The sequence below is a fragment of the Heteronotia binoei genome, chromosome 13 (genome assembly GCF_032191835.1).
Source record: "Heteronotia binoei isolate CCM8104 ecotype False Entrance Well chromosome 13, APGP_CSIRO_Hbin_v1, whole genome shotgun sequence".
Taxonomy (NCBI): Eukaryota; Metazoa; Chordata; class Lepidosauria; order Squamata; family Gekkonidae; genus Heteronotia; species Heteronotia binoei.
In genome coordinates, this window is record NC_083235.1 from 49,668,311 (window position 1) to 49,694,434 (window position 26,124).

Consider the following 26,124-nt stretch of genomic DNA (forward strand, 5'->3'; position numbering starts at 1 on the left):
ACCATCTCCCGATAGAAGACTACCATCTCGAAAGCGTAAACCATGGTCCAGAAATCTGAATCTTTGCTGACAACACCATTGACGTAGCCAGTCTTTTATTTGAAGTATTCTTCTTTTTCGTCCTAAGTCATGACCTTCAACAGGAAGCACTGACGAGAACACAACCTGTGCGCCAAGCTCCTTTACCTTCTGACCCGGAGTCACATAGTCTTTTCTAATACATTCAGGGCTATGATGGGCAGTATCATTCGTTCCCACATGGATCAGCAAGAAAGGATAGTAATCCGTGGGCTTGATAAGTCTTCTAATCCTTTCTGTCACATGCTGGATGCGTGCACCCGGCAGACAGCAGGCCTCTTGGAATGATAAGTCTGGTTGGCACAGTTTGGGCTCCATCCCTCTGAGCAAGGAGTCTCCAATCACCACCACCTTCCTCTTCCTATATTGGGGAGCAGAAGCTCCAGGCTTCTTATCCACAGGATCCTGAGAAACTTTCTTCAAGCTTCGTGGAGGCTGGGGAAGTAGCCCTTGTTCTAGTGGTTCAGAATCAGTTACTATGGGGAGATCCTGGAACCTGTTGCTGAGCAGCAGAGGATCAGAACATCTCCTGATTTTCTTTCTCCTACAGGTTACATTTTTCCAGGAACCCTCCTCCTGTGTTGGGTTCTCTTCTAATTACTGAGATACTGGTGCCTCCCCCTCCTCTTGTCCTTTCAAGAGCGCCTCATGCGTTTTGTCAAGAAAATCCTCACCTTCCTTTATACACTGCAGTATGGACAATCGTGCCTCCAGTCCCTGTTATCTTCTCCTCCAGCAGGGCTGCTAACTTACAGTTGCTGCAAGTGTCATTGCTGCTACTCTCCGGTAGAAATACAAACATCCCACAGCCTTCAGACGTCACTGCCTCTGCTCCCTTACCAGCCATACTGCTGCAATCCATTTCAAAAACTTTTTTATCTTGACTTCTCTTTAAATCCCACTACCAACTGCCACTTGAAACTACTTGTGAGTAATTACCCACCTTTCTACAGAATCCCCAGGCTAGACCCCCAGACTAAGGACCACAGGCCATGAGCACTTTGGCTCGTGCCTCTGCCAAGGATGAGCCTTGCAAATTAAAGGCTCAAGCCCCCACCCACCTCTGACTTAACAGCCAGAGAAACAGCAGAGGGTGGGGCCAGCAACTACCCCCAGGCAAACAAGCTCTCCTCACTCAGCAATCAGAAACCCCTTTCCAGCAGGCACCAAAGCACTCACACAGTTCCCTTCCCCATTCCCTAGGTAATGCTCCCCAGCAGTTAAGAACATAAGAACATAAGAGAAGCCATGTTGGATCAGGCCAACGGCCCATCAAGTCCAACACTCTGTGTCACACAGTGGCAAAAAATGTTATATACACACATACACTGTGGCTAATAGCCACTGGTGGACCTGTGCTCCATACACTGTGGCTAATAGCCACTGATGGACCTGTGCTCCATATTTTTATCTAAACCCCTCTTGAAGGTGGCTATACTTGTGGCCGCCACCACCTCCTGTGGCAGTGAATTCCACATGTTAATCACCCTTTGGGTGAAGAAGTACTTCCTTTTATCCGTCTTAACCTGTCTGCTCAGCAATTTCATCGAATGCCCACGAGTTCTTGTATTGTGAGAAAGGGAGAAAAGTACTTCTTTCTCTACTTTCTCCATTCCATGCATTATCTTGTAAACCTCTATCATGTCACCCCGCAGTCGACGTTTCTCCAAGCTAAAGAGTCCCAAGCGTTTCAACCTTTCTTCATAGGGAAAGTGCTCCAGCCCTTTAATCATTCTAGTTGCCCTTCTCTGCACCTTCTCTAAAGCTATAATATCCTTTTTGAGGTGCGGCGACCAGAACTGCACACAGTACTCCAAATGAGACCGCACCATCGATTTATACAGGGGCATTATGATACTGGCTGATTTGTTTTCAATTCCCTTCCTAATAATTCCCAGCATGGCATTGGCCTTTTTTATTGCAAACGCACACTGTCTTGACACTTTCAGTGAGTTATCTATCATGACCCCAAGATCTCTCTCTTGATCAGTCTCTGCCAGTTCACACCCCATCAACTTGTATTTGTAGCTGGGATTCTTAGCCCCAATGTGCATTACTTTGCACTTGGCCACATTGAACCGCATCTGCCACGTTGACGCCCACTCACCCAGCCTCAACAGATCCCTTTGGAGTTCCTCACAATCCTCTCTGGTTCTCACCACCCTGAACAATTTAGTGTCATCCGCAAACTTGGCCACTTCACTGCTCACTCCGAACTCTAAATCATTTATGAACAAGTTAAAAAGCATGGGACCCAGTACCGAGCCCTGCGGCACCCCACTGCTTACCGTCCTCCACTGCGAAGACTGCCCATTTATACTCACTCTCTGCTTCCTATTACTCAGCCAGTTTTTGATCCACAAGAGGACCTGTCCTTTTACTCCATGATTCTCAAGCTTTCTAAGGAGCCTTTGATGAGGAACTTTATCAAAAGCTTTCTGGAAGTCAAGGTAAACAACATCTATCGGGTCTCCTTTGTCCACATGTTTGTTCACCCCCTCAAAGAAATGCAACAGGTTAGTGAGGCAAGATCTTCCCTTGCAGAACCCATGCTGAGTCTTCCTCAATAACCCGTGTTCATCAATGTGCCTACTCATTCTGTCCTTGATAATGGTTTCTACCAACTTTCCCGGTATTGAAGTCAGACTGACTGGCCTGTAGTTTCCCGGATTAGAAAAGCAAATCAGCTCTCACTCACTTTAACCAGCAGCTCTGTTCTTGCTCCAAGCACCTTCCTCTACTGCAGCTGAGCCACTTCTCCTGCAGCTCAGCCACTTCCCCTAAGCCTGTTTGAGAAGGGTGAGATAGAAATGAGAAATAATAAATAAATAAATTCAGAATCTGTAGCACATGTTTCAGGAAACACACAAGACAGAGAAGCAATATATTCCTCACAAAATGCTAGGATGACAGTGAATGGTTTACTAACAGAAGTAATCAACATTCAAAAAGGTACAAGACAAGGCTGTCCACTGTTTCCTCTACTTTTTATTTTATCCTTAGAGGTATTGAACAATCAAATAAGGGAAGATACAAGCATAAAGGGAGATGTGATAAAAGATGAACAATATAAACTCAGAGCTTTTGCTAATGACTTAGTTTTTAAATTAGAACAATCAATGGATTCAATAGATTGTCTTATAAATAAGATTAAACAATTTGGCTATTGGGCAGGATTAAAGATTAATTATTATAAAACAAAATTTTTGACAAAGAATATGACGGTGGAACAAATTCAGGCCTTCCAGCCAACATCAAGATTTTTGTATGAAAAAAGAATCAAATATTTAGGTGTGGTTATTTCAAACAGATGTAGCAATGTAAAAGCAGATAATTATGATAAACTACTTAAAGAAATTTAAAAAGATTTGGGAAAATGGCATGATTTGAACTTATCTCTAATGGGAATAATAGCCCTAATAAAGATGAATATTTTACCAATGTTAATATTTTTGTTTCAAACTATCTCAATATTTTTAAATAGTGGATTTTTTCAAGAACTAAACAAGATGGTTGTTAAATATGGGTGGCAAGGCAAAAAATCTAGAATCAAATTAAAGACATTGCAGGACTCTAAATTAAGAGCAGTTATGGGCCTGCCAAACTGGCAGTTGTATTATAAAGCATCTGCACTTCTGTGGATAAGAGACTGGATATTGTTGAAAGACAAGAGACAATTGTTGTTAGAAGGACATGATTTGACTATGGGATGGCATGCTTATTTGTGGTATCAAAGACTTGAAGGCCACTCTTATTTTAAGCATCATTGGTTTCGGAAATCTTTATATCATACCTAGTCACGGTTAAAGCCTAAAATCTACCAAAAAATTCCAAGATGGGTTTCACCAGTAGAAGCATTTACTCACCCAAATCTTTTAAAATTAAATCAGAATTATAGGTATGATGATCTGTTGGGGAAAGATAATCAACTGAAAACCAAAGAAGAACTGGAAAATATGGACATTAAAATGAATTGGTGGTTGAGAATGCAAGTTGAATCCAGATATGCTAAAGACAAGGCGATAGGCTTCACTACTTAACGATACTTTACGGGTACATCATAAATAGATCCCTCCTAGAGGGGCATTTTCCAACGTCTCTGAAAGAGGCCTTGGTCCGCCCCCTCCTGAAAAAATCTACAGCAGACCCGGCCGAATTGGCAAACTACAGACCGGTGTCCAATTTGCCATTTTTAGGTAAAATTATCGAGAGGGCAGTGGCGTTGCAGCTACAGAGATTTCTAGATGACGCTTCTGTCCTAGACCCGTGCCAGTCTGGCTTCCGACCGGGCCACGGGACGGAGACGGTCCTGGTCGCCTTGGTGGATGACCTCCAGCGGCAACTGGATCGAGGCGGTGCGGCAATACTGATGTTATTAGATCTGTCGGCTGCATTTGATACAGTCGACCATCAGTTGCTGATCCACCGCCTCGCCGACATACGGGTTGAGGGGCTGGCCTTACAATGGCTTTCCTCCTTCCTCATGGGTCGAGGACAGAGGGTGGCGATTGGGGGTGAGCGATCCCAGAGGCGCACACTTGATTGTGGGGTGCCCCAGGGAGCAGTTCTCTCCCCGATGTTATTTAACATCTATATGCGCCCCCTCGCCCAGATTGCCCGGAGATTTGGGCTGGGTTGCCATCAATATGCAGATGACACCCAGCTCTATCTACTAATGGATGGCCGGCCCGCCTCCGCTCCGGGGAACCTGGATCAGGCTTTGCGGGCTGCTGCAACGTGGCTTAGACTGAGTGGGCTGAAGTTAAATCCAGCGAAGACAGAGGTTCTCCATGTGGGTCGTGGCACTCTGGGGAAGGAAATATCTCTCCCGGCCTTTGACGGGGCGCTGCTGAAGACGGCGCAGCGGGTAAAGAGCCTGGGTGTTTTACTGGAGCCTTCACTATCAATGGAGGCCCAGATAACAGCCACTGCCAAGTCAGCATTCTTCCACCTGAGGTGGGCGAGGCAGTTGGCCCCTTTCCTAGAGCATCGGGACCTAGCAATGGTGATCCATGCAACGGTCACCTCAAGACTGGACTACTGTAACGCTCTCTACATGGGGCTGCCTCTGTACCGGACCCGGGAGCTGCAGCTAGTGCAGAATGCGGCGGCCAGGCTGTTACTTGGTCTCCCAAGATGGGAGCATATACGGCCAGGGCTGCGGGGACTGCACTGGCTGCCGATCGTATACCGGATCCAGTACAAAGTGCTGGTCATAACCTTTAAAGCCCTATATGGCCAAGGACCGACCTACCTGAGGGACTGTCTCTCCCCATATGAGCCCCAGAGAGCACTGAGGTCAGTGGGAAAAAACAGACTGAATATCCCTGGGCCAAAAGAAGTCAAACTTCAAAGCACCCGCACTCGGGCCTTTTCCGCTGTGGCCCCACAACTCTGGAATCAGCTCCCAGAGGAGGTGCGGGCCCTGCGGAACCTAGATCAGTTCCGCAGGGCCTGCAAGACCGTCCTCTTTAAACAGGAGTTCACCAATGACTAAATTAATGTTTACCGCCAGATTAATAATGTTTACTGCCAGTATCAGACCTAGGAATGTTTTAATCATTGATTGGTTTTAATGTGAATTTAATATGAATTTATTGTTTTATTATTGTGTTGTTCACCTTAAATGTTGTTAGCCGCCCTGAGCCTGCTTCGGCGGGGGAGGGCAGGATACAAATAAAATTTTACATTACATTACATTACATTACTTATTTGATAAAATTCTTTTGGGCTCACAAGAAAAGCTAATCTCCAAATTATATGCACATCTACTTCAAATGAAAACACAAGATGAAGTTGTAAAGTACTGCATGGTTCAATGGGCAAAAAATTTTGGTTATAATATTACATTAGAACAATGGGAAATACTGTGGAAGCTTAATGTTAAATTAACCAGATCAGTAACCTTTAAAGAAAACCTTTACAAGATGTTTTATAGATGGTACCTGACCCCACAGAAATTGTGTAAGATCTAAATCAATATGTCTAACAAATGTTGGATGTGTACTAAACAGATTGGTACTTTTTACCATATTTGGTAGAAGTGTGAGATGCTGAAAGACTAATGGAAAATGGTACATGAAATGTTACAGAAGATTATGAAGACCTCAGATACATTTCAAACCAGAACTTTTTAAATTGAACATATTTCCAGAGGACTATTCTAAAGAGATGAGACACCTTTTGGCACATTTTAATACAGCAGCTAGGATCCTTCTGGCGCAGAGATGGAAATCTCAGGAAATTCCCATGAAAATGGACTTGATGGGAAAAGTTTTAGAGACAGCAGAGCTGGACTTTTTATCCCAGTTGATGGCTGGGAAATCTAAAGAAGAAGCAAGAAAAAATTGGATGAAACTGTATGCCTGGCTGGACACTCAAGACTCTTAAGATTCTCTGGTGTGAACTGATTTTGTTTTTCTTTTTCCCTGTATTTTATATTATAACATTTACCTTTACTGGTATTATCAAATTCATCTTTACTGGAATTGTCAAATTATTTGATAATAACAAAAGATTTATACTATAAAATTTTAAAATGGATCATATATAGCTTAGATAAAATAATATGGGACAATTTATGTAAAGAAAATACTGTAGAATTATCCTTCTGTTTTTTGGAAAGTATTTTATGTAAAACAAGGCCAGAATGTATTGTGCTTTCATCTTTCTTTTCCCCTATCCCTATCCCCCAATCTTTTCTGAAACTAATAAAACTTTTGAAAACTCCACACAAGACAGCCTTTATTGGCATAAATAAGAATATAAGATAGAGGGTCGACCAGGTTACATATTAAAAGAATACATAATCCATACAGAATAAAATTAGGATTACAAAATAAAAACAAAATAGCAACATAGTCAAACCTGATACATAGTACTACTTATCAGGATGAGTAACCATAGCTCTATAAAAAAACTTTGCTACTAATTCTGTTATTTCTGGATCAGAATTATCACGCGAGAAAAGCACCTTAAAATCATCAGAGGTCTCTAAAATTTGGGCCAATATTTCAGGAAGATTTAATGTTGATTTAGATCTTAACCCAAGCTATAGAAGAATTGCAAAAATAAACCAGCAGTTCCAAGAATATTTCAGCTCAGATACAAACCATCTTTGGATTCCTTAGATCCAGCCAATTGCCACTCAGTTTCAAACCTGCCAGTTTGGTGTGGAGAGCCAGTTTGGTGTAGTGGTTAAGTGCGCGGACTCTTATCTGGGAGAACCGGGTTTGATTCCCCACTCCTCCACTTGCACCTGCTAGCATGGCCTTGGGTCAGCCATAGCTCTGGCAGAGGTTGTCCTTGAAAGGGCAGCTGCTGTGAGAACCCTCTCCAGCCCCACCCACCTCACAGGGTGTCTGTTGTGGGGGAGGAAGATAAAGGAGATTGTGAGCCGCTCTGAGACTCTTCGGAGTGGAGGGCGGGATATAAATCCAATATCTTCTTCTTCTGGGTAAAGTAATTGAGAGAGCAATAGTCAAGCAGCAACAGGGTTTCCTGGAGGACACATTGACACTAAACCCATTCCAGTCTGGTTTCCACCCTGTTAATGGGACGGAGACTGTGCTGGTTGTCTTGACAGACAACCTCCGTAGACAGCTGGATCAAGGCGGGTCAGCGCTGCTGTTGCTTGATGTCACGGTGGTGTTTGACAAAGTCAATTACAGTCTTATGACTCACCAGCTCACTGATGTGGGAATTCCTTGGGTGGCCCTCAGTGGCTTTCCTTCTTTCTCTGCAGTCAAGGACAAAGGATGGCACAAAGTGAAGATGTGTCCACTAGGCGCCCCCTGCTATGTGGGGTGCTTGAAGGGGCACTCCTCTTTCCAATGTTGTTTAACATCTCTATGCTCCCTCTTGCCCAGCATGATGTCCTGGAAGTCCAGAATGCAAAAAACCAGAGTGCTAAGTGGGGTTAGTAAGCTTTATTCCAGACACGTTAAAAACTACATGGGCAGCCCAATCCTAACCTCCATGGTGGCCATCCGTGGTGTAACTGCGGCGCCACCAGTAGACTTCCTAAGGACTTTGGTACGCTCGGGCATGGGGAGGGGAGAAGTCACGTAACTTTTCACGAGGAAGACTGTTGCCATGGCAACTCTGCTGGTGTAAGACTCCCAGCATGCACGAGAGGCGGAGGCAGCTGGAGGGGAGGACCAGCCCACCTCCCCCGGATTGGCCAGTCCTGGCACATGCTCCACGGCACATGACAGTCAGGGGCGAGGAGAGGCAGCCCCGGAGACGCTGTTCGCCATACCCAACCCACCCTCTGACAGAACTGAGCTGATCATGGGCAGACATGATCAGAACTGAGCTGATCATGGGCAGACACTCCTGTGGTTTCCCTGCATGCCAGCAGGTGACATGGACATTCTCCCAGTAAAAAAATACAAGCCTGCCCCCTGCCAGCCCCCCCCCCAGCCTCAGAGACCTTCCGTGACGCCCTGATGCCCCCTACAATGTGCACGGAGCTCCTCCCCTGGGAGAATGCAGAGTGTGAGACATCGGCCATGCAGCCACTCCATTTACGCCCCCCCCCCCGCCCGCTGTAGGTTGTGCCCTGAGCACAACAGCCCTGTGGGGTTGAGCAGGCTGGCCAGACTGAGATGCGGCATCTGGCCTCCTGTGAGAGGAGTGGGGCAAAGTCCCCCCCTCCCCTGTCCAGCCTTGCGCATGCAAGGTGGCTCATAGTCTCCCCCCTCCCAAAGGACCAAGCGGGCTCGCCCCCAAGACATTCCCTCAGAGAGCCCACTTTCTCCATAGAGGGCAATACATCTAGCCTTAGGAGACTTAGATGGTCCAAAAATGTACACAACATATTATCTCTAACCCTTAAAAGCCCAGCTATGGTTTCTCTGAGATCTACTTTGTTACAGCAAAGCTCTGATGCTATTAATACCTTTGCTGAAATCATCACACAACTTAGGCCATATTTTATAGATAATAGGCCTAGGAATACATTTTCTACAGCAAAAAATGGCTGGTATGACCATGAATGTAGAGAGTTCAAAAAGGTGCTAGTACAGACTATGAGAAATGCTAGACGTAGTACAGACAAGGCGCTTCTGCTTCATCTTTTGCAATTGAGAGCTCAATATAAAATTTAATTAAGCAAAAGAAAACCACCCATGCTAAATTATAGCAGTAACTGGAGCATGCAGTAACTGAAAAGAATGATTCCCATTTCTGGGAATTAGTGACAGATTAAAGACAGGCTTCTCTTGCCAACCTGATGCATATATATCAGGTAAAGAATGGTTTTTATATTTCAGCTCCGGTTTTGACTCTCAGTCCTCTAATTCTCTGGTTGAAGTAGCTAATCTTCCAAAGTGGGAACCTGTCTCGGAATCTGAGATTAGGGGTTTATTAGCCTCTTTAACACCTGGAAAATCGCCTGGGGAAGACTTGATTGCCTCAGATATTTACAAGGCTTTTCCAGATTGGCGGACTTTTATGTTAGTAAGAGTTTTTTCTCAAATTAATGATACTGGCCTGATCCCTAATGGATGGAAACTCAGTATTATTGTCCCCATTCACAAACAAGGTACTAAATCTCTTCCTCAAAATTACAGACCAATTAGTTTGCTTGACATAGCTACTATATAGTAAACACCTGCTGACTAAACTTGAGGACTGGGTGGTTGAGAATCAGATTATTCACCCTGTCCAAGCAGGTTTCAGGAAAGGATTTAGTACCATTGATCACTGCCAAACACTACATCAGTTGGACTTTTCAGGTGTTCAATGCCCTTTGAAGACTTTATATGTAGCTTTTGTCGATCTGGCTGCCACCTTTGACTCAGTTGATAGGAGCTGATTGTGGTCTAAACTTGTGGATATGAATATTGATAACTGCTTACTATTTTTGCTTCAAGAACTACATAAGGATACATATGCTCAAGTCGGAGTTGGAACCTCTGGCTCCCTCACTGACAGTATTCTGATTTGGAAGGGGGGAAGCAGGGTTGCGTGCTGGCCCCCTTATTATTTAACCTCTATATTAATAGCATAGTTGAGAGGACCTCAGTTCACCCCTTCCACTTCAGGCCATCAAAAGATTTCAATTCTACTTTACACTGATGATATGGTCCTAATTTCACTTACGAAAATTGGTCTGAAGAGATTATTGTAATAGCTAGGTACTTTTTGCAAAGAAGAAACTCTATCAACTATGACAAGACCAAAGTAATGATTTTCAGGAAAAAAGCCATAATTTCCACTTGGAACATTTTGGGTAGCCCTATAAAACAGTGAAACTCATTTAATTATCTTGGTATCACATTTAAGGAGACTCTTAACTAGTCCTCTCATGTTGTATCAAATCATCTGCACTTAGATTTTTTGGGTCTGTTCTGAGCTTTTACTTTTCTAGGGGTGGTAGCCTTATAGATCCTGTTCTGAAATTATACAAGAGTAAGGTCATACCCTTCTTTCTGTAGGGAGTTGAAGTGTGGGAATGGAATAATGCCATCCTAGGTAGCCTTGAAGTAGTTCAGAATCGATTTTTACGACGTATCTTAGCATTTTCCAAGGGGTCTCCTGCTGCTTTGATGAGATCTGAAACTGGTATCCCTTCTCTTATGGTTCGGGCACACTTAATAATCACTAAATATTGGAAAAGGGTTGAAAACTCAAGATCTAATAATAATATTAATAATTTTTATTTATATCCCACCCTCCCCACCAAGGCAGGCTCAGGGCGGCTCACAGACATGGAAAGTGCCATGATTACAGCAATACATTATACAATAAAACACATTAAAATACATTAAATTAATTAATTAATTAAAACCATTACAATTAAGGTGCTATAATGCAAAACATATCATATATATATCAGATGGCTGGATGTTATTTCAGGATTGAGTCTTGAAGGCCATTTGAAAGAGGATGGTTTTGCAGGCCCTGCGGAACTGATTATAGTCCCGCAGGGCTCGAACCTCTGCTGGTAATTGGTTCCACCAGTGAGGATTCATCAGTCTTTCAATCTTCTGTTAGCTAAAGACCCTCAGCGCCTTGTGTTTATTAATACCTTATTCCTGATGTCCTTTTGGACAAATCCCATCTTAGAAAATGGATATTTGGCTCTGACGCCCAACTAGATCGTACCTTAATATTGAAATCAAAAACAGCACCATGGTACAAATTAATTAAACTAGAACACACAAGACCTCCATACTTAGTTAACATTTCTAATCATCAAAGATTTCAGGTTTTCACGGCTGGTAACATCATTAGGGTTTGTAGAATCTTTCGGGCTCAAGTGCTGTGTTCTACTGGAGAAAGTTTTTCTTCCAGACATTTCGTTCTCGGCTGAGGAGATCCTCAGCGGCGTAACTGAGGATGTTCTCCGCAGCCGAGAACGAAACATCTGGAAGAAAAACTTTCTCCAGTAGAACACAGCACTTGAGCCCAAAAGATTCTACAAACCCTAATTTTTAATCATGTTGTTAGAGCGAAATTACCTCCTTACGATTCTAGTCAATGCCAACAGCAGTCATGGAAGGTTGTTTTAACCAAACTCCAGTGGCCCAACGTTTATGCATTTGCTGTTCTCATGCAGTTGAGGACTTACCTCACTATTTACTTTTCTGTTTGCTGTATTCCAGTACAAGGGGTAAATTTTTAGATGGAATTCTGTCAGGCCTAAGTACTTATTCGGTTGAGGAAAAAATAGTATTTCTTTTATCTGATACTGATGCTTATATCTCATAGAAAGTTTCAGTCTTTGCCCTTGCAGCAAAGAAAATACATACCAAGGTGGCAACGCAAAGGGATAACTTTTAGATTTATTTCTACATCTTTATTGTTATTGCCATTGTATTGCATCTGTTGTTATACCCTTGTTATATCTTACACAATACTTAGTATGTTTTAACTTCTAGTTTACATTCCTTTTTCTTGAGATTTTTGTAGATTTGTAACAGCCAATAGCTAATTACAATAAATGAATTGGAACTGAAAGTGGCATAGGCGAGGGGCACAGAGAATGTGCAGCAGATGGCAAGCAGGAGAGACAAAGTAGTGCACATCTCAGACTTTATTGTGCTGGAACCAAGTGCAGCAGTATCCCAGGCACAACGTGGACAGTCCTGCAGGGCACAAGGCTCCACTCAGAGAGGAGAGCAGGAACAGCTGACTGAGTACGGGGGGGGGGGGGGGGTTGAACCAACACACACGGAAGCCTCTGTGTTGACTTCCCATGTGCAAAACAGAGACAGAGATCAAGAGCCCCCGAAGGGGCAGCAGTTGCAGCATGAGGCTGCATTTTGCTGAGGGGATCTCTTAAAGCGTCAACCCTTGACCCACCTCTCCACAGGCATTGGAGCAGCTGCCAGACCCCCCCCCCCATCCCCTGGTGCCCTGCCAGTGGTGGGAACGAGGCAGGGGACAGACCAGGGGGGGGCCTCCAGCAACATGGTGGGGAGCAGTGATAGGGTGTTGGAAAAGGGGCTCACCCAGCCCAGGGTATGAGGGGATTGATGAGGCAATTACATGGCTCCCTAAGAGGTTTGCAGGCTCCTGCAGCAGCAGAGACAATAATTGTTTCCAGTATCCACAAGTGTCTATGGGATATGCCGCCATTTTCCTGGTTGTAAGTTTACACCTCTCGGGGGCGTGTCATGGCCCAAAGTTCTTAGGGAGCCGCCTAAGCCTGGCTGCACCCCTAACTCCATGCCCTCCTGCACCGGCACGACTTGCTCTGCCGGACTTCCACCTCTGCTTGGGTACAGCCCTCAAGTGCCACTGCTCTTGGGCAGGGCGGCGCTCCAGCAGACCCATGCCCACATAAGTTGCCTCCCCTGTGGCGCAACTGGACTTCTGCCAGTGCAAATGCGACTTGCACCAAAGTGGTGGATAGTTTGCTCCCATTCACTCCCCCCCCCATAGGATTGTGCTGTTAAGGAGGAACAGGTAGGTTTTAGAACTGGTAAAAGGTAAAGGTAGTCCCCTGTGCAAGCACCAGTCGTTTTCGACTCTGAGGTGACATTTTTCACAACGTTTTCATGGCAAGCTTTTTATGGGGTGGTTTGCCATTGCCTTCCCCAGTCAACTACACTTTCCCCCCAGCAAACTGGGTACTTATTTTACTGACCTTGGAAGAATGGAAGGCTGAGTAAACCTTGAGCTGGCTACCTGAACCAGCTTCTGCTGGGATTGAATTCAGGTCATGAGCAGAGGGCTCTGACTGCAATACTGCAGCTTTACCACTCTGCGCCACGGGGCTCTTTTTAGAGCTGGTAGTTCAGGCATAAATTAGTGCTTGATATTGGACCATTTAGCAGAGAAATACCTTTCTAAGCCTGTAGGGCAGTGGCCCCCAACCTTTTTGGCACCAGGGACTGGTTTTGTGGAAGACAATTTTTCCACAGACCAGTGGGGGTGCTGGGGTTTTGGCTTCCCCAGGCTGCCCCCACATCCTGTCCCTGCCCCCCATGGGGGTCTTTAAATGAGGGGTAGGTAAAGGCCACTACCACGCTGCCCCTTCCACCCACCTGGGACCTTGGCAAATGAAACAGGTAGTGCTTTAGAGTCTAGCTGCACTGCCTCTTTTATCCACCTGGGACCTGGGTGGACAAAAGGAGCAGTGCAGTGCCTCTGCCTCACTCCGCGGCCCGGTTGCTAACAGGTCACAGACTGATATCGGTCCACAGCCAGGGGGTTGGGGACCCTTGCTTTAGGGCATTATATACTACATTTGTTGATTTCAAAGCTGCATTTGACAGTGTCACCAGACACAAGTTGCGGGCAAAGCTTGAAAACTCCATAAAAGACAGAAGATTTATATGCTCATTTGCATGCTGCATGAAAAGAATTTACTGAGGGTAAGATGCAGTCCACAGGGCAGTTTATATAGTAGTGTCCCATTTGTGAAAGGAATGGAACAGGAAGCATTACTTTTTAATTTCCATTATGCAGGGTGTGAGTTTTTTTTGTTTTAGCTAATTTAAGTTTCCATTCTCCAAACTTAGCAAACAGTGATTTCCCCTTTATTTTGTATGGATGATACAGTAATCCTGCCTCACTTGCACGTGAGTCTTACGGAGTGAGTGCTTCAGGAATTTACTGCATATTACTAAGAATAGTAGCTTGTGATAAATTATCAAAAAACCTATAATTCTCATCTTGACCAAAAGGCATGAAAGATATAGATTGCAAATTGAGGGACATAGGTTGTGAATTGAGGGTAAAAACTTTTTAAAACTTAGGTGTAGACTTCCAGTGCCTCATGGGTAGTGGAGACCTCAAGCAGTGCATATTATTGAGAATGCCTTAGAATGACCTCAGCCATTTTGAAATGCGTTTTTTACAAAAGGGGCTTCATATCACTGCGATAGTTAAGGTTTTTCAGGGGAAGGTGGTTGCCCAATTAATACATGGCTCCCAGCTTTGCCTCTATATGTCGATGCGCTTAGAGTACGAGAGGGTGATTCTTAGCGACGCAAGAATGAAGGCTGTACACAGTAGCTGTAAAACCACTATATACATTTATTTACAATACCACTCACTCTCCTGACTGACAATATGCTCTGCTGCACTCCAACACCATTAACCCACAATCACCACAGTTGCTCTGTACATTTATACATGGGACAGCCAATCAGCAACTTGCTGTGTCATGCTGACTCTGCTGGCTGATGCAATCCTTCTGGCAGCCAGCCACCTGCTGTCATGTAGATCATCTAAGCCTCTAGATCTACTTTCAGTTCTGCAGCATGTGCTATAAGCTGTCTCTTTACATATAATAGTGACACTATAAAGATCTTTGCCCTCAAAATGGTGCAATGGAAATTCTTGCACTCAGTATTTGGAGTCCCTTGATGTATCCTAAATGTTCTCCTCAGGCTAGAGGCTGAAGTTCCATGAGGCACACATGTATGTTCAAATGACCACCTGTGAGTTAAAATTAACTGCAAGCAGGGCCGTAACCAGAAAATATTTGGTGGGGGGACCCAGGGGAAAAATTTTAGGTGGAGGGGCCTCCCGCTTTGGTGGCCTCCACTCTCTCAGCTAACGCTGCTTTGGCAGCCCCAATCTTCCCACCGTTCTGTCAGCCCCCATCATCCTCCACAGCCCTTCCCCTCTCTCCCACCCACCCACTCATCTGGTAAAGCGCCTGCTCCCGGGGCTCTTTAACAGAGGCCCCCACCTTCCCCCCGGCCACTGCCCAGCAGGAAAAGCGACGCTGAGGCCGGTGGCTTCTCTGTTGGCTTTACAGAGCTCTCAGCACGTTCAGTGCTGGGGCGCCGGCAGTGAGTCCTAACCCACACTTTGTGAGGGGGGATACTATAGCATAAATTATCTTAATCTTGGTCAGCAGTGATACACTTAAGAATGTTTTCTAGTTTATTCTTGGCTCCCCTTCCCAGTTTCAATCTGATTTTTGTTATTACTGCAGTCTCCCTTTTAGTTGATGATGGAGCCAAGGAATAGAAAATCTTGAACAATTTCAATTTCTTCATTGTCAGTCTTAAAGTTATGTAGTTCCCCAGTAGTTATTATTTTTCTCTTCTTGATCTTCCACTGTAATCCTGCTTTGGCACTTTCTGCTTTAACCTTCCACAGAAGCTGTTTCAACTTCACTATTTCCTCCCAGGAATGTGGTGGCATCTGTATTCTTAATGTTCCTTCCACCAATTTTCATTCCACCTTCATCTACATATAATCCATCGTTCCTTATTATACATTTTGCATACGGATTGAACAAACAGGGAGATTAAATACATCCTTGCCTGACACCTTTGCCAACTGGAAAGTATTCTGTTTCTCTATATTCTGTCCTAACACTAGTCTTTTGTCCAGTGTACAGCTAGATCTGGGCCCTATCTGAGTTATTACCATTCCGTAGGGCTGGTAAGACAGAGCTATTCTGATGGGTCTTTGGTTGAGGCTACTATTCCATCAGTTGGCCTCCCTTGTCGTGACATCATGCTGTACTATTGTGCTATCTTATTTATTATTACCATCATTCTGTTCTTGGGCTGATAGTTGTTGCATTCTGTGAAATGTGCCCTTTCCACCTATTACGCGTTTTATTTTATTGTTTTTGGCTATGTTAATTTTATGGCATTGTTTTTAGTTTTACTCTAGGTTTTTATCGTTATTAAATTCATATTGTGATCTGCCCTGAGCCCATTTACGGAAAAGAGCAGAATATAAGCCTGCAAAAATAGATAAAATACAAATAATCTGATGTGGCAAATCCATTTTTTTAAAACCTATCTTTGCTTTTCATTATGCACACAGCTAAAACTTTGCTGCAATCTATGAAACACAAGCTGATTTTCTTCAGACATTATTTTATATGCTCCAGTAACCAACATAAATTTGCAAGATGATCTCTAGCACCGCTTCCTTTTCTGAATCCAACGTGAATATCTGGCACTTTATACAACTGAATTTAAGCCCTTAAGTAAATGGTTTACTAGCTTGGTAACAGAAAGACTCAATTTGATGTAAAGGAAGAATCCATAGATAAATGATCCAATCATTCAGTATCAACTTACTACTGTTATTCAAAGTGCTTGTGTCCAGTCAAGGTGCTCTTTGTCACAGTACTCTGTCCTGAGTTAGTTTTTGTTTAACAAAAGCATGCCCTGTGACTTCAGCTTTTGACTTAATTTTATTCCCCAGACTGATAACTTTTCCCTTTCTACTCGCCTTGCCATGCCTTCACTTTCAATTGGGAACCTTGTTTCTGACTTTTCCCAAACTTTCCCTGCCTCCTTCCTCTTCCAGGAGAACCAAATTATCAGTAAAATTCAAATAATTATTACAAAGAAAGGAAAATTAAACCTTGTACAAGCAGTTAGCCCGTGTAACACACGACAACCCTGTACAACAACCCTGAAAACTTTAGATACAGATAATATGCAGCACAAGGATTTCCATGGATACTTTTTTTGGGGGGGGGGTTACTCTTTTGGGAAACTTTTCTGCCCTACATCACTGATCCTGTGTCCTTTCCTTTTTGAACCTAAATTTTAACTCCTTTAGAACATGAGTGAGTGCTGGTGGAAAAGTTTTCTTTTTCCTGTTTTAAGGTTGACTTTCCTACAGTGAATTTGGATTCACAGGAAGCAGGCCTCATTCACATAGATGCACATCATCCCATGCACATAGGATTTTAAGTTGTATTTTTATTTGCTAGCCAAGCCTCCACCAGCCACCTGAAAAATACATATATTTAAACAAGTATATATTAAAAGAAAATATGCCAGGAAATATCCCTTCAACTTTTCAGTGCTGCTCCTTTTGAGGGAGCTAGTAAGACAAAGTATATTGAAATTAAGTGATAACCTCTACTTAGCATTAACTCCACATACTTTTTGGACTTTCTGAGTTACAAGGAAGTCCTTAAGATTACAGCAGTGACCTTGCATGACTATTGTTTTCAGGCAAAGGAGATGTGGGAGTGCATATAAGCATGCAAGGAGGAACAGGTTGTGGTACAGCTGAGAGGATAGCAGGGGCATTTCTTCTTCTTCTTCAGTTGGCAGTGAGGTGTGGGAAAGGGGAAGTGATTAGCTTTGGTTAAAACTGTTTCTATGAATGAGTTATGTTCCTCTGCAAAATTGTTCTTTGCTGCTGTACATGCTTTTTTGATGTCCCTAGGAGGCTCTTTGGTTGTTTTATTGCATGTTTTATTGCTTATTTTAATGCTGATGATTTTTATACTTGTTATTATGATTTCACTGGTGTATCATTTTTATCTTATAAGCAGCCCCATTAAAGTTTTTGGAGAGGCAGAATTTACATTTTCTAAGTAAACAAATGTAGTGGTAACATGCTTAACTGGTACAATAGTCTATAGCAACTCAGACTCCAGTTTTGAATGCTCCTTTGCATACACATTTTGCAACCAGAAAATTAACTCAGTGAGGAAGGTTCTGTCCTCTATCTGTGTTTGCCATGCTGGTTTTCTGTTTGCACAGAGATTTTAAAAACAGAAGAGAATTTTAAAAATGGGACCATCTACCACTGGTCTGGTGCAATCCGTTTTACCACTTCATTCTACTGCCTGATTTTTCTTTCATGAATAAATGACGCTTCTGCGCCATTAGGAAAGGATCAGAGTCCACACCAGGGCCCACACCCTGTTCTGTTTTACACATAATTCAGTTCTAAGTCTGAAATTCCCATAGGGAATACAACAGAACATATAAAAATGAATCCCCTTCCCTGGATTTCTGCAGTATATGGACCTTCTGTCCTCTGTATCATGTATCACACAGTGTTACTTATTTTTCTACTGATAAAGAGAACAAGCTTATCAGTTCTGTAACCACAAGATCAGCAAATGGTCAGCTGTCTAAACTTTATAGTGGCTTGATTTTCCCCAGGTTGTTTTATGAATACACTATCGGGACTTGATCATACATTGCCACAACCGGTTAAAAGAGCTTTAGGGGACTAAACAAAGTAGGACAACTAAATAATAAATAAATGGGGGGAAGGAGGTGACTGTTTGACTTAAGATCTTTACTACACAGGAGTTGAAGATATAATTTCAGCTTTATTTTTTTTTTTTCATGTTCAGATATTTTGTTAGTGGTCTGGATTTTTTAAAGGATAAGGACAGGAAGTGCTTGTCCTGATTAGTGTAGTTGATTATGTGCAAGCACATCCCTTCCATATAAGTGGCTTTAGGCCTAGATGTTAGAAGATAAAAAGCGTACTAAGTGTGATATCAGGTTTGTATGTGTGGGGCAGTTAGCAGACATTTTTCCAAATGCAGATTTTTACTTCTTCACTTAATTCCAGATAGAGCATTAATAGTGCTGAATGTATTTTCAGTGTTGCAAGCATGGTGCTTCATTTTTATTAAATGATGTCAGAATGTTCCTTCTGAGCCTCTCCCACTTTGCTATGGAAATAAATTTTTCATCCCTACTTTGTTCCAGGATGGATAACAAGCTTTAATAATAATACTGAAAATGTACAACAGCTATGTAGAACGAAACATAACAAACATAGTGTAACAGCTGCTGAGAGACAGAAAATGCAAATAAAGGAAAAAAGAATGCTATCGCTTTAAGATAAGGTGCCTGCCCACTTTCTCCACACAAACAAGATCGATTTTGAGCAGACGCCTACTGTTAGCTTTCTCTTTTTTGAAGAAGAAGAGCGATTCTCACGCTGGATACAACCAACATATTCTCAATAACAGCGGTTTTTTTCTTCTCCTGAAATCCACCAAAACTGAAGAAAAATCCAAGTGACTGTTCTTAGCAGCTGTGTGGCCTGGAGTTCACTAGGAAAGCTGGCTTCCTGCAGTCCCCTATTCATCACCTGCTTCAAAGGCAGCCTAGCTGGCTATAGTTTGCAGGCCAGGTAGGGTGCCATTGTGCACAGTCTGGGAGGATTAGTATCAAAGCTGCGGCAACCAGGCCCTTGGTCTCAGGCTGCCATTCAGTCTAGCAGGGAGAGGCTAAGGCTGGCCAAGGTCATCGTATCCAGTGGGGTGTGGACTGGGAAAGGATCCTGAGAATAGAACGCTTCTTATGAAACCATGGTGCAAGCTTGCAACACAGCAGGTGCTCTTCTGAAAACATACATCTGTTTATGTTGTACTGTGGCTGGCAATGAAATAATAGACCTTTTTAAATATCATTAAGGAAAGAAGTATATGCACAAGTTGGGTAGATATGAGTTTTTATTTCGGAAGAATCATAACATCTTTTGCATTTGTGTGTGTACATGCGTGAAGAGGAGAGAAGACTGATTTAACCATTTCTAATCTGTACCATTGTTGGAGAGCAACAGCAGGATTGTTTGGAATGTACACAGAATGTGACAATGCATTTTTAAATGCTTTGTGATATACAAGTATTCTGAGTTTAAAGATGTACCAGATTTTCTTGATTGTCACGCATATGGAAATTGCATGGAAGATTTTTTTCCACCAAGGCAAAAGTAAATGTGTGTATTTTTTTTTAAAAAAAGGAAAAGTAGAGGTAAGAATTATGTAAAAAACAAATTAAAAACAGCCAACTTGATGAATCTGTAGGAGGGAAAATAAGCTGTAAGATGAGTTGTCATGACGACAGGGATGTTCTATTGATGAACTGTACTCCTCATTGTCCAATCAGATAGTAGAGCTGAAGCTGGAGCATGAACAGGAGAAGACGCACCTATTCCAACAGCATAACACAGAAAAGGATTGCCTGGTCCAAGTCCATGAACGGGAAATTGAAAAACTAGAAAAACAGCTTCGGGCTGCCATGACAGAGCACGACAATAAAACTCTGGAATTCAGGAAGCGAGATGCACAGGTAATAATCAATAACATTTCAGAAGTCAGAGGCTTGTATTAAAAAAAAAATCCTGTTTCCAGTGTAGTTGTTTCACGCTGTTTGATCATTTGGAAAACTGACGTATAAACACAATTCTGCTTTTCTTCCTCCCCCCCTCCCCTGCCAGTGCTGGAAAAGGCTTTAATGGGGCGGGGAGAGAGAACCACAGGTAGCCAGATTAAGAGTCCCATGGTGTGGAATATCTTGGCCTCTTATTTATAATCGTGTCTCATTTTCTTTCACAATGGTTTTAAGGGGAGGGAAAGGTACCCCCATCCCCGGTAAATTTACAGTAACTTCCTTCTCCCCCTCTAGGTAGATGTGTTAATATATCTGAATCATTCATTTTTTATTTTTAGTTTTTATCTCTGTAAGCAGCCCACAAATTGCCGTGCTTCTCACTTGATTTCTTAGTTTTTTCACAATTTTTTTTAAAAAACAGTCTGTGTATGACTTACTATCAGATGAACAGTTAAGAGAAGCTTTGAATTTTGGGTTGTTTCCCATTAGGTATTGTTGTCCGCCTGCATGGACACATCCATGTGTATATATGTTATATATAAAGCCCCTCCCAACTCCCATCTCTGTGGTCACTGTTGGAAGCCATTTGGCAGAATAACCCCCAGCTGTGGTAGCATTTGACTCTTCAGACTTATGGATGAAATGTGCACTGTCAGCCTGGAAAATTATCTTTATTAGTGGTTCTTTTCTTTTTAAAAAACATCTTGGCAGATTGTGGTGTTATTTGTCTTTATATTGTGTTGTCTAGCTATAATTTATTATCTAGAATGCATGTACTTTAAAAGCCCTGAAGTGAAGTTATGTTAAAATTTAGCCTCTACATGGTCCAATAGTGAAATTATCATTTCTTTATTGATATGCATTAGAATGGCTTGGGTAATTTTGTATAGTAATAGTTATCTTTGTGCGGTAAGTCTAACCGCCATATACTTTTTGTACATTAAATTCCTCCCCCCCATTCCTGTTACACAACTGGGCACATCAACATCCTTGCTACATAAGTGTTTATAGTGCTACAGCAGTTGTCTATCCATATTTAAACACAATTAACAGCTTATTTTATTTTATTCTTTTGCCGCAAGTTCCAGAAAATCAGTATTAGCTTGCCTAAAATAAAAATAAACCATAGGTGAAAGTCACATTTTCTGTATAGTTCATTTTTCTTCTGTTGTTTATTTTTAAAAAGAGATTTATGCATATTCAATAATGAGGAATTGATGGCTTTGGAGTTAGATAGCGCCCTCATCATTTGCATTATACTCTACTACTGTGTTGTCATATTTTTAGTCTATTTTCAGACAGCACTCCAATTGAAGTGTTAGTATTCTGTATGAATTGTGAGCATGTAATATACTTACACTATTTTAATATATTCATATATGAAAGGAAGCCTATTGCAATTACTAGCTTTTTCTCCCATTAGATATACCCAGCGGATGCAATCCAGAGATATTTCAGGGAGCCCAAGTTCCTGTGAAATCAGTGCATTTAAGCATTTAAATATGCACTTCAGTTCCACAAGGGTAATTAGCTATTCCTAATGTTTGCTGGATTGCACCAAGTTACGCATATGACTTTGGAGTGGCAACATTTGAGATTCTCTGATATTTGCTGTCCTATATGCATGTTCTGTTTGATGGCTTCAGATGATGGGTATTTATGGAGGGAATTTTAAGTGTGTGCATAATAATTCCATAGTAATATTGTGAATCACTCCTTCAGCTCTGTGACGCATTGTAAGAAAAGATCTGCTGTTGTGAAATAGTTAACAGGATATATTAGGCAGCTGAAATGCCATATAGTAACACTGGAAAAATTTCTTTTCATTTTTATTATTTTTACTATTACCTCAGCTCTGCAATTATAATAGTACAGTATAGAAAATGTTCTTGTTCTTGACTAGGCCATTTTTCCTATTCCAAAAGGATATCAGATATCCACCATTGTTATTGGGGAGGGGAGTTCCATTTGGAAAGGCCAAACCTATTAAGTTAATAAAAGGTAGTGCTTTCACTAATAAGATTCTGAGACAATTTACATTTTGCAAATCATCACTTTATATATAACTAGTATAGGTTGATCTGATTGGCTTATCTGTTATAGCTATGTGAATAGTGCCATTACCAAAGCAAAAAAGCATAGCACATCTAAGAAATATACTAAGGCTTAAATAAATAAAAAGTGACTTATTGTTAATAAGTTTTATATTAATGATTTTCTATTGTCATTAAGTCATGTTTGTACTGCATGGCTTCCTGTGTCCTTCCACCCAACTACTTACAATATTGAGGAAGCCATTTTGTTTAGCTAACCTCTTCAGATAATTAGCATCCTGGAAAATAAATCTTTCTTTAACTCTAAAAGGCAGAGCTAATTCACGGTTTTCAGATGAGCTTAAGTTATGAAGATGTTTTCCATGTTTCTTTGCTATCATCACATAAATATTTTATATATGGTAACTGGAATAGTTTTTTTGTGAAGTTTTGAAGAAAGGGATTTTCTAAGACTCTGGAAAGGTTTGTATATTATCAAATAATTAAGGTGGAAGATACACTGCAGGTCTATTAGACAGTGTATCATTATGAAACTTGTGATTTTTTAAAAATACTTAATGTATTCTAGAAATTATGTCAAAATATTAGCTATGTGTTCATGTTTAGTTAAACTGTAGGTAAATTTAGCATATTTTTATTATTATTATTTAGGGACATTGCACCTCATGCAGCTGCTAAATTATGCTATAATTTTCATTTTTTCCTAGCATTTGGATTTTATTTGGTCATAATGAACAACACATTTGGGAAATCTACTGTTTATAGTTGACAGTAATAAGATTCAGAACAACAAATGTAGATTGAGAAAGTAGGTACCATATATTTAGTTATCGTAATTTACATACAGTAAGATGTTTAATGTTTATATATAGTATAATTTATATATATTCTCCATCACTGGGTAATTTAGTTCAGTGTTCTGTGCAAAGTATTCAGTTTATTACTTCCCTCAACTATAATCTTGTTCTAACAAAGTAATCTTTTACAGGAAAAGAGTGATTCTCTTTTTTAAAAGCTATGTTTCCTTAAAAGTTTGTACCTTGCTGGCTGCAGATGTACCAATGTAACAATCTTACTGTTTCTTGATTTAATTAATATCATATTTTCCCAAGCATAAGACACATATTTTTTTCGTTTTCAAAGAGTGAACTGTTTCCATCTGCTGTGTGTAAAGTTTTATCTTCTTAATCCTTATTTCTTGGCTGTTTGGCCTTTTTGCATACAGAAGAAAGAACTTTAGAGAGGACATGTTACTTGATTGTTCAGTAGTAAAATAGGCACAAAGGAAACTTTTCCTGCTTTTTCTATTGCAAGGTGCAGCTCTGCCATTTTCTGTCATTCATAAATGTGTCAGGCATGAAACTAAACAGCAGAATATGGTAATGTTACAATGAATGAATAGCTAGAAAGTTGATGTACCATTTATTTGTCTGTAAATAATTGCTAGTCCTTTAAGTGAAATCATATGTGTTCCAGATCACCTTCTATTATTCCATAAAGATAATCTTTGTAATTTTGAAGTATTTGAAGCTAATAGGAAGCTAATAATAATGGGCAGACAAAAAAGGAGAAATGTGGATAAAGTGTTTATATATCCTTTCACTTCTTTTTTTCCGTTTTATTTTCCTTGTTTTTCTGTTCTGTTGTTCTTTTCCTGATGTGTGTTTTTCCCTCTTAAGTTTGCATTGTCCTCTCTTTTTCTTCGTGATATTGTTTTTCTATTTCCTATTATTCTTACGAGGCTAAAGTTGGTTCCTGGTTTCTTATTCACATTTCCTAATTCTTATTCATGAATCCAACCCCAGATATTGAGGATAATTTTAAAACTCTGAACCCAAAATAAGGCTTGAGCCATCACGTATCAGATACCCCAACATTCAGGGGACTCTGCCCTTCAACTGGACTTACGCTGTTTCCTCATCCAAAGGTCAGTTATTGTGCTAACTACCCAAAAGTGGGCTGCCCCCAGGCTAGTGCACATGCAGAATGTGGGACAAAGCTGCACCTCAAAACAATCTTGGAGCCACCCCAAATCACACATGTTCCAGTCCAAACATTAGTTCTGGCACTACGAGCTTCTGTTTGGGTTGCTATCAAAATGTTTATGTGGGAAGATTTGAAAAGGGAACTGGAATGACTGCATGCCCTCTGAACCCTGAAATAAGTTTTGGACCACTACATATCATATATTGTCACATTCAAGGAACTCTGCCCTCCAAGTGGACCTATGTTGTTTCCTGGTCCAAATCCAGTTCTTCTGCTAACTGCTCCAAATTGGAGTGCCTCTAGGTCAAATGCACATGCAGAAAGTGGGGGGAAGTTGCACCCCAAAACAATATTTGGGCCACCATGAAACATACACTCCAACATTCTGGAGGCTGTTCACTGTAAGATGGCACACAATGCTGTCTGGTCCAAACACTGCCTTCGGCACAGAAAACAGCACAGTTCCATGTGGAAGGCAGAGTCCTCTGAATGATATGTGATGGTCCAACTTCAGCCTCCTCTTTTTCTTTAAAATGTCTGCACTGGGTCTACTGTGCTCTTCAACAGATTCTAAACAGTGATGGTGCTAGTCCTTTGAGAATGGAGCTCCTGGTATCTTAATATGTATTAAATCAAAGCAACAAGGTGTAAGCCTTGTTACTCTGCTTATGTTAACTTAAAATCCAGAACTGTAGCGATTTCAGTAAAATGTATTTTTGGTTTTGGGAGCATTTTAAGGTGGTCTGTTGTAACTTTCCTTTAAGTTGAAAGCATCATAAAGGCCTGAAGATGCCATTTAGGCATAGATTTTGGCTACCATGGTTGTCAGTTCTTCTTTGGCTATTGGGTAAGAATTTTAAATATTTATTGACTGAAATTATTGTGATTTTCAGGTTTGTATGACTCATTGCTAGGAGGACAAGCATAGTTGTTTTACTCTAAAATACAAATATTTGCCAACAAAAGTTTATTTTTTCATAAAAATATCACTCTGAAGAGACGATGTGTGTATTTTTGGGTTCTTTGGTCTCAGCCCTACCACTGAATTACCTTTAACCTGATATTAGATCTTAAATTGAGTAGTGTACTAAATGAGCATGTTGACTTAAGATGATGTTGAAGTATGGCAAACTCACAATTTTTCATTGGTCTATATTTGTTTTACAAGTGTTCATAAATTCTGCATGATACAGATTTCTGTGATATTATATGCTTTCTACCCTGCTAAAATAGACTGTCACACAGCAGGGGACCAGGAAGGGCCTTCTACTACTGCCACCACTCTGGCAAGGATCTGAGCACCCAACTATCCCTCTGTCTCTTCCTTCTTAGCAAAACCTTTTAACTATGACTGAAGGGACATGAGGACCCAGGCAGTTTAACAATAACAAGAATTTTATTATAAGTGCTCAAATAATAGGTGGGTAATAAAAGATTTTTAGTGCAACAGTGAATAAAGAAACAGTGAAAGTCAGTGTAAAGAAAATAACTAGACGTTCCCTGCTACTAATATAAAAAACTCACCACCCCTGTTGGGTGAGGAATCTTCCTCCAGCTACGGTTTTCTCTCCAGACTGCAGCCCTTCCAAAAAGAACAAGCATAGCCACCTTCAAGAGGGGTTTAGATAAAAATATGGAGCAGAGGTCCATCAGTGGCTATTAGCCACAGTGTGTGTGTGTATAAA

The 26,124-nt window shown here is 41.4% G+C and overlaps 1 protein-coding gene across 2 annotated transcripts in view; it reads left to right on the forward strand.

Annotated features, from left to right (window-relative positions):
- Positions 1-26,124, forward strand: part of CEP112 (centrosomal protein 112) — a 507,150-nt gene that overhangs the window by 221,114 nt on the left and 259,912 nt on the right. For both annotated transcript variants that reach the window (XM_060252333.1, XM_060252332.1), the window contains exon 20: positions 20,175-20,357. In XM_060252333.1, coding sequence (XP_060108316.1) covers positions 20,175-20,357 — 183 coding nt within the window. The remainder of the gene's footprint in view (positions 1-20,174; positions 20,358-26,124) is intronic.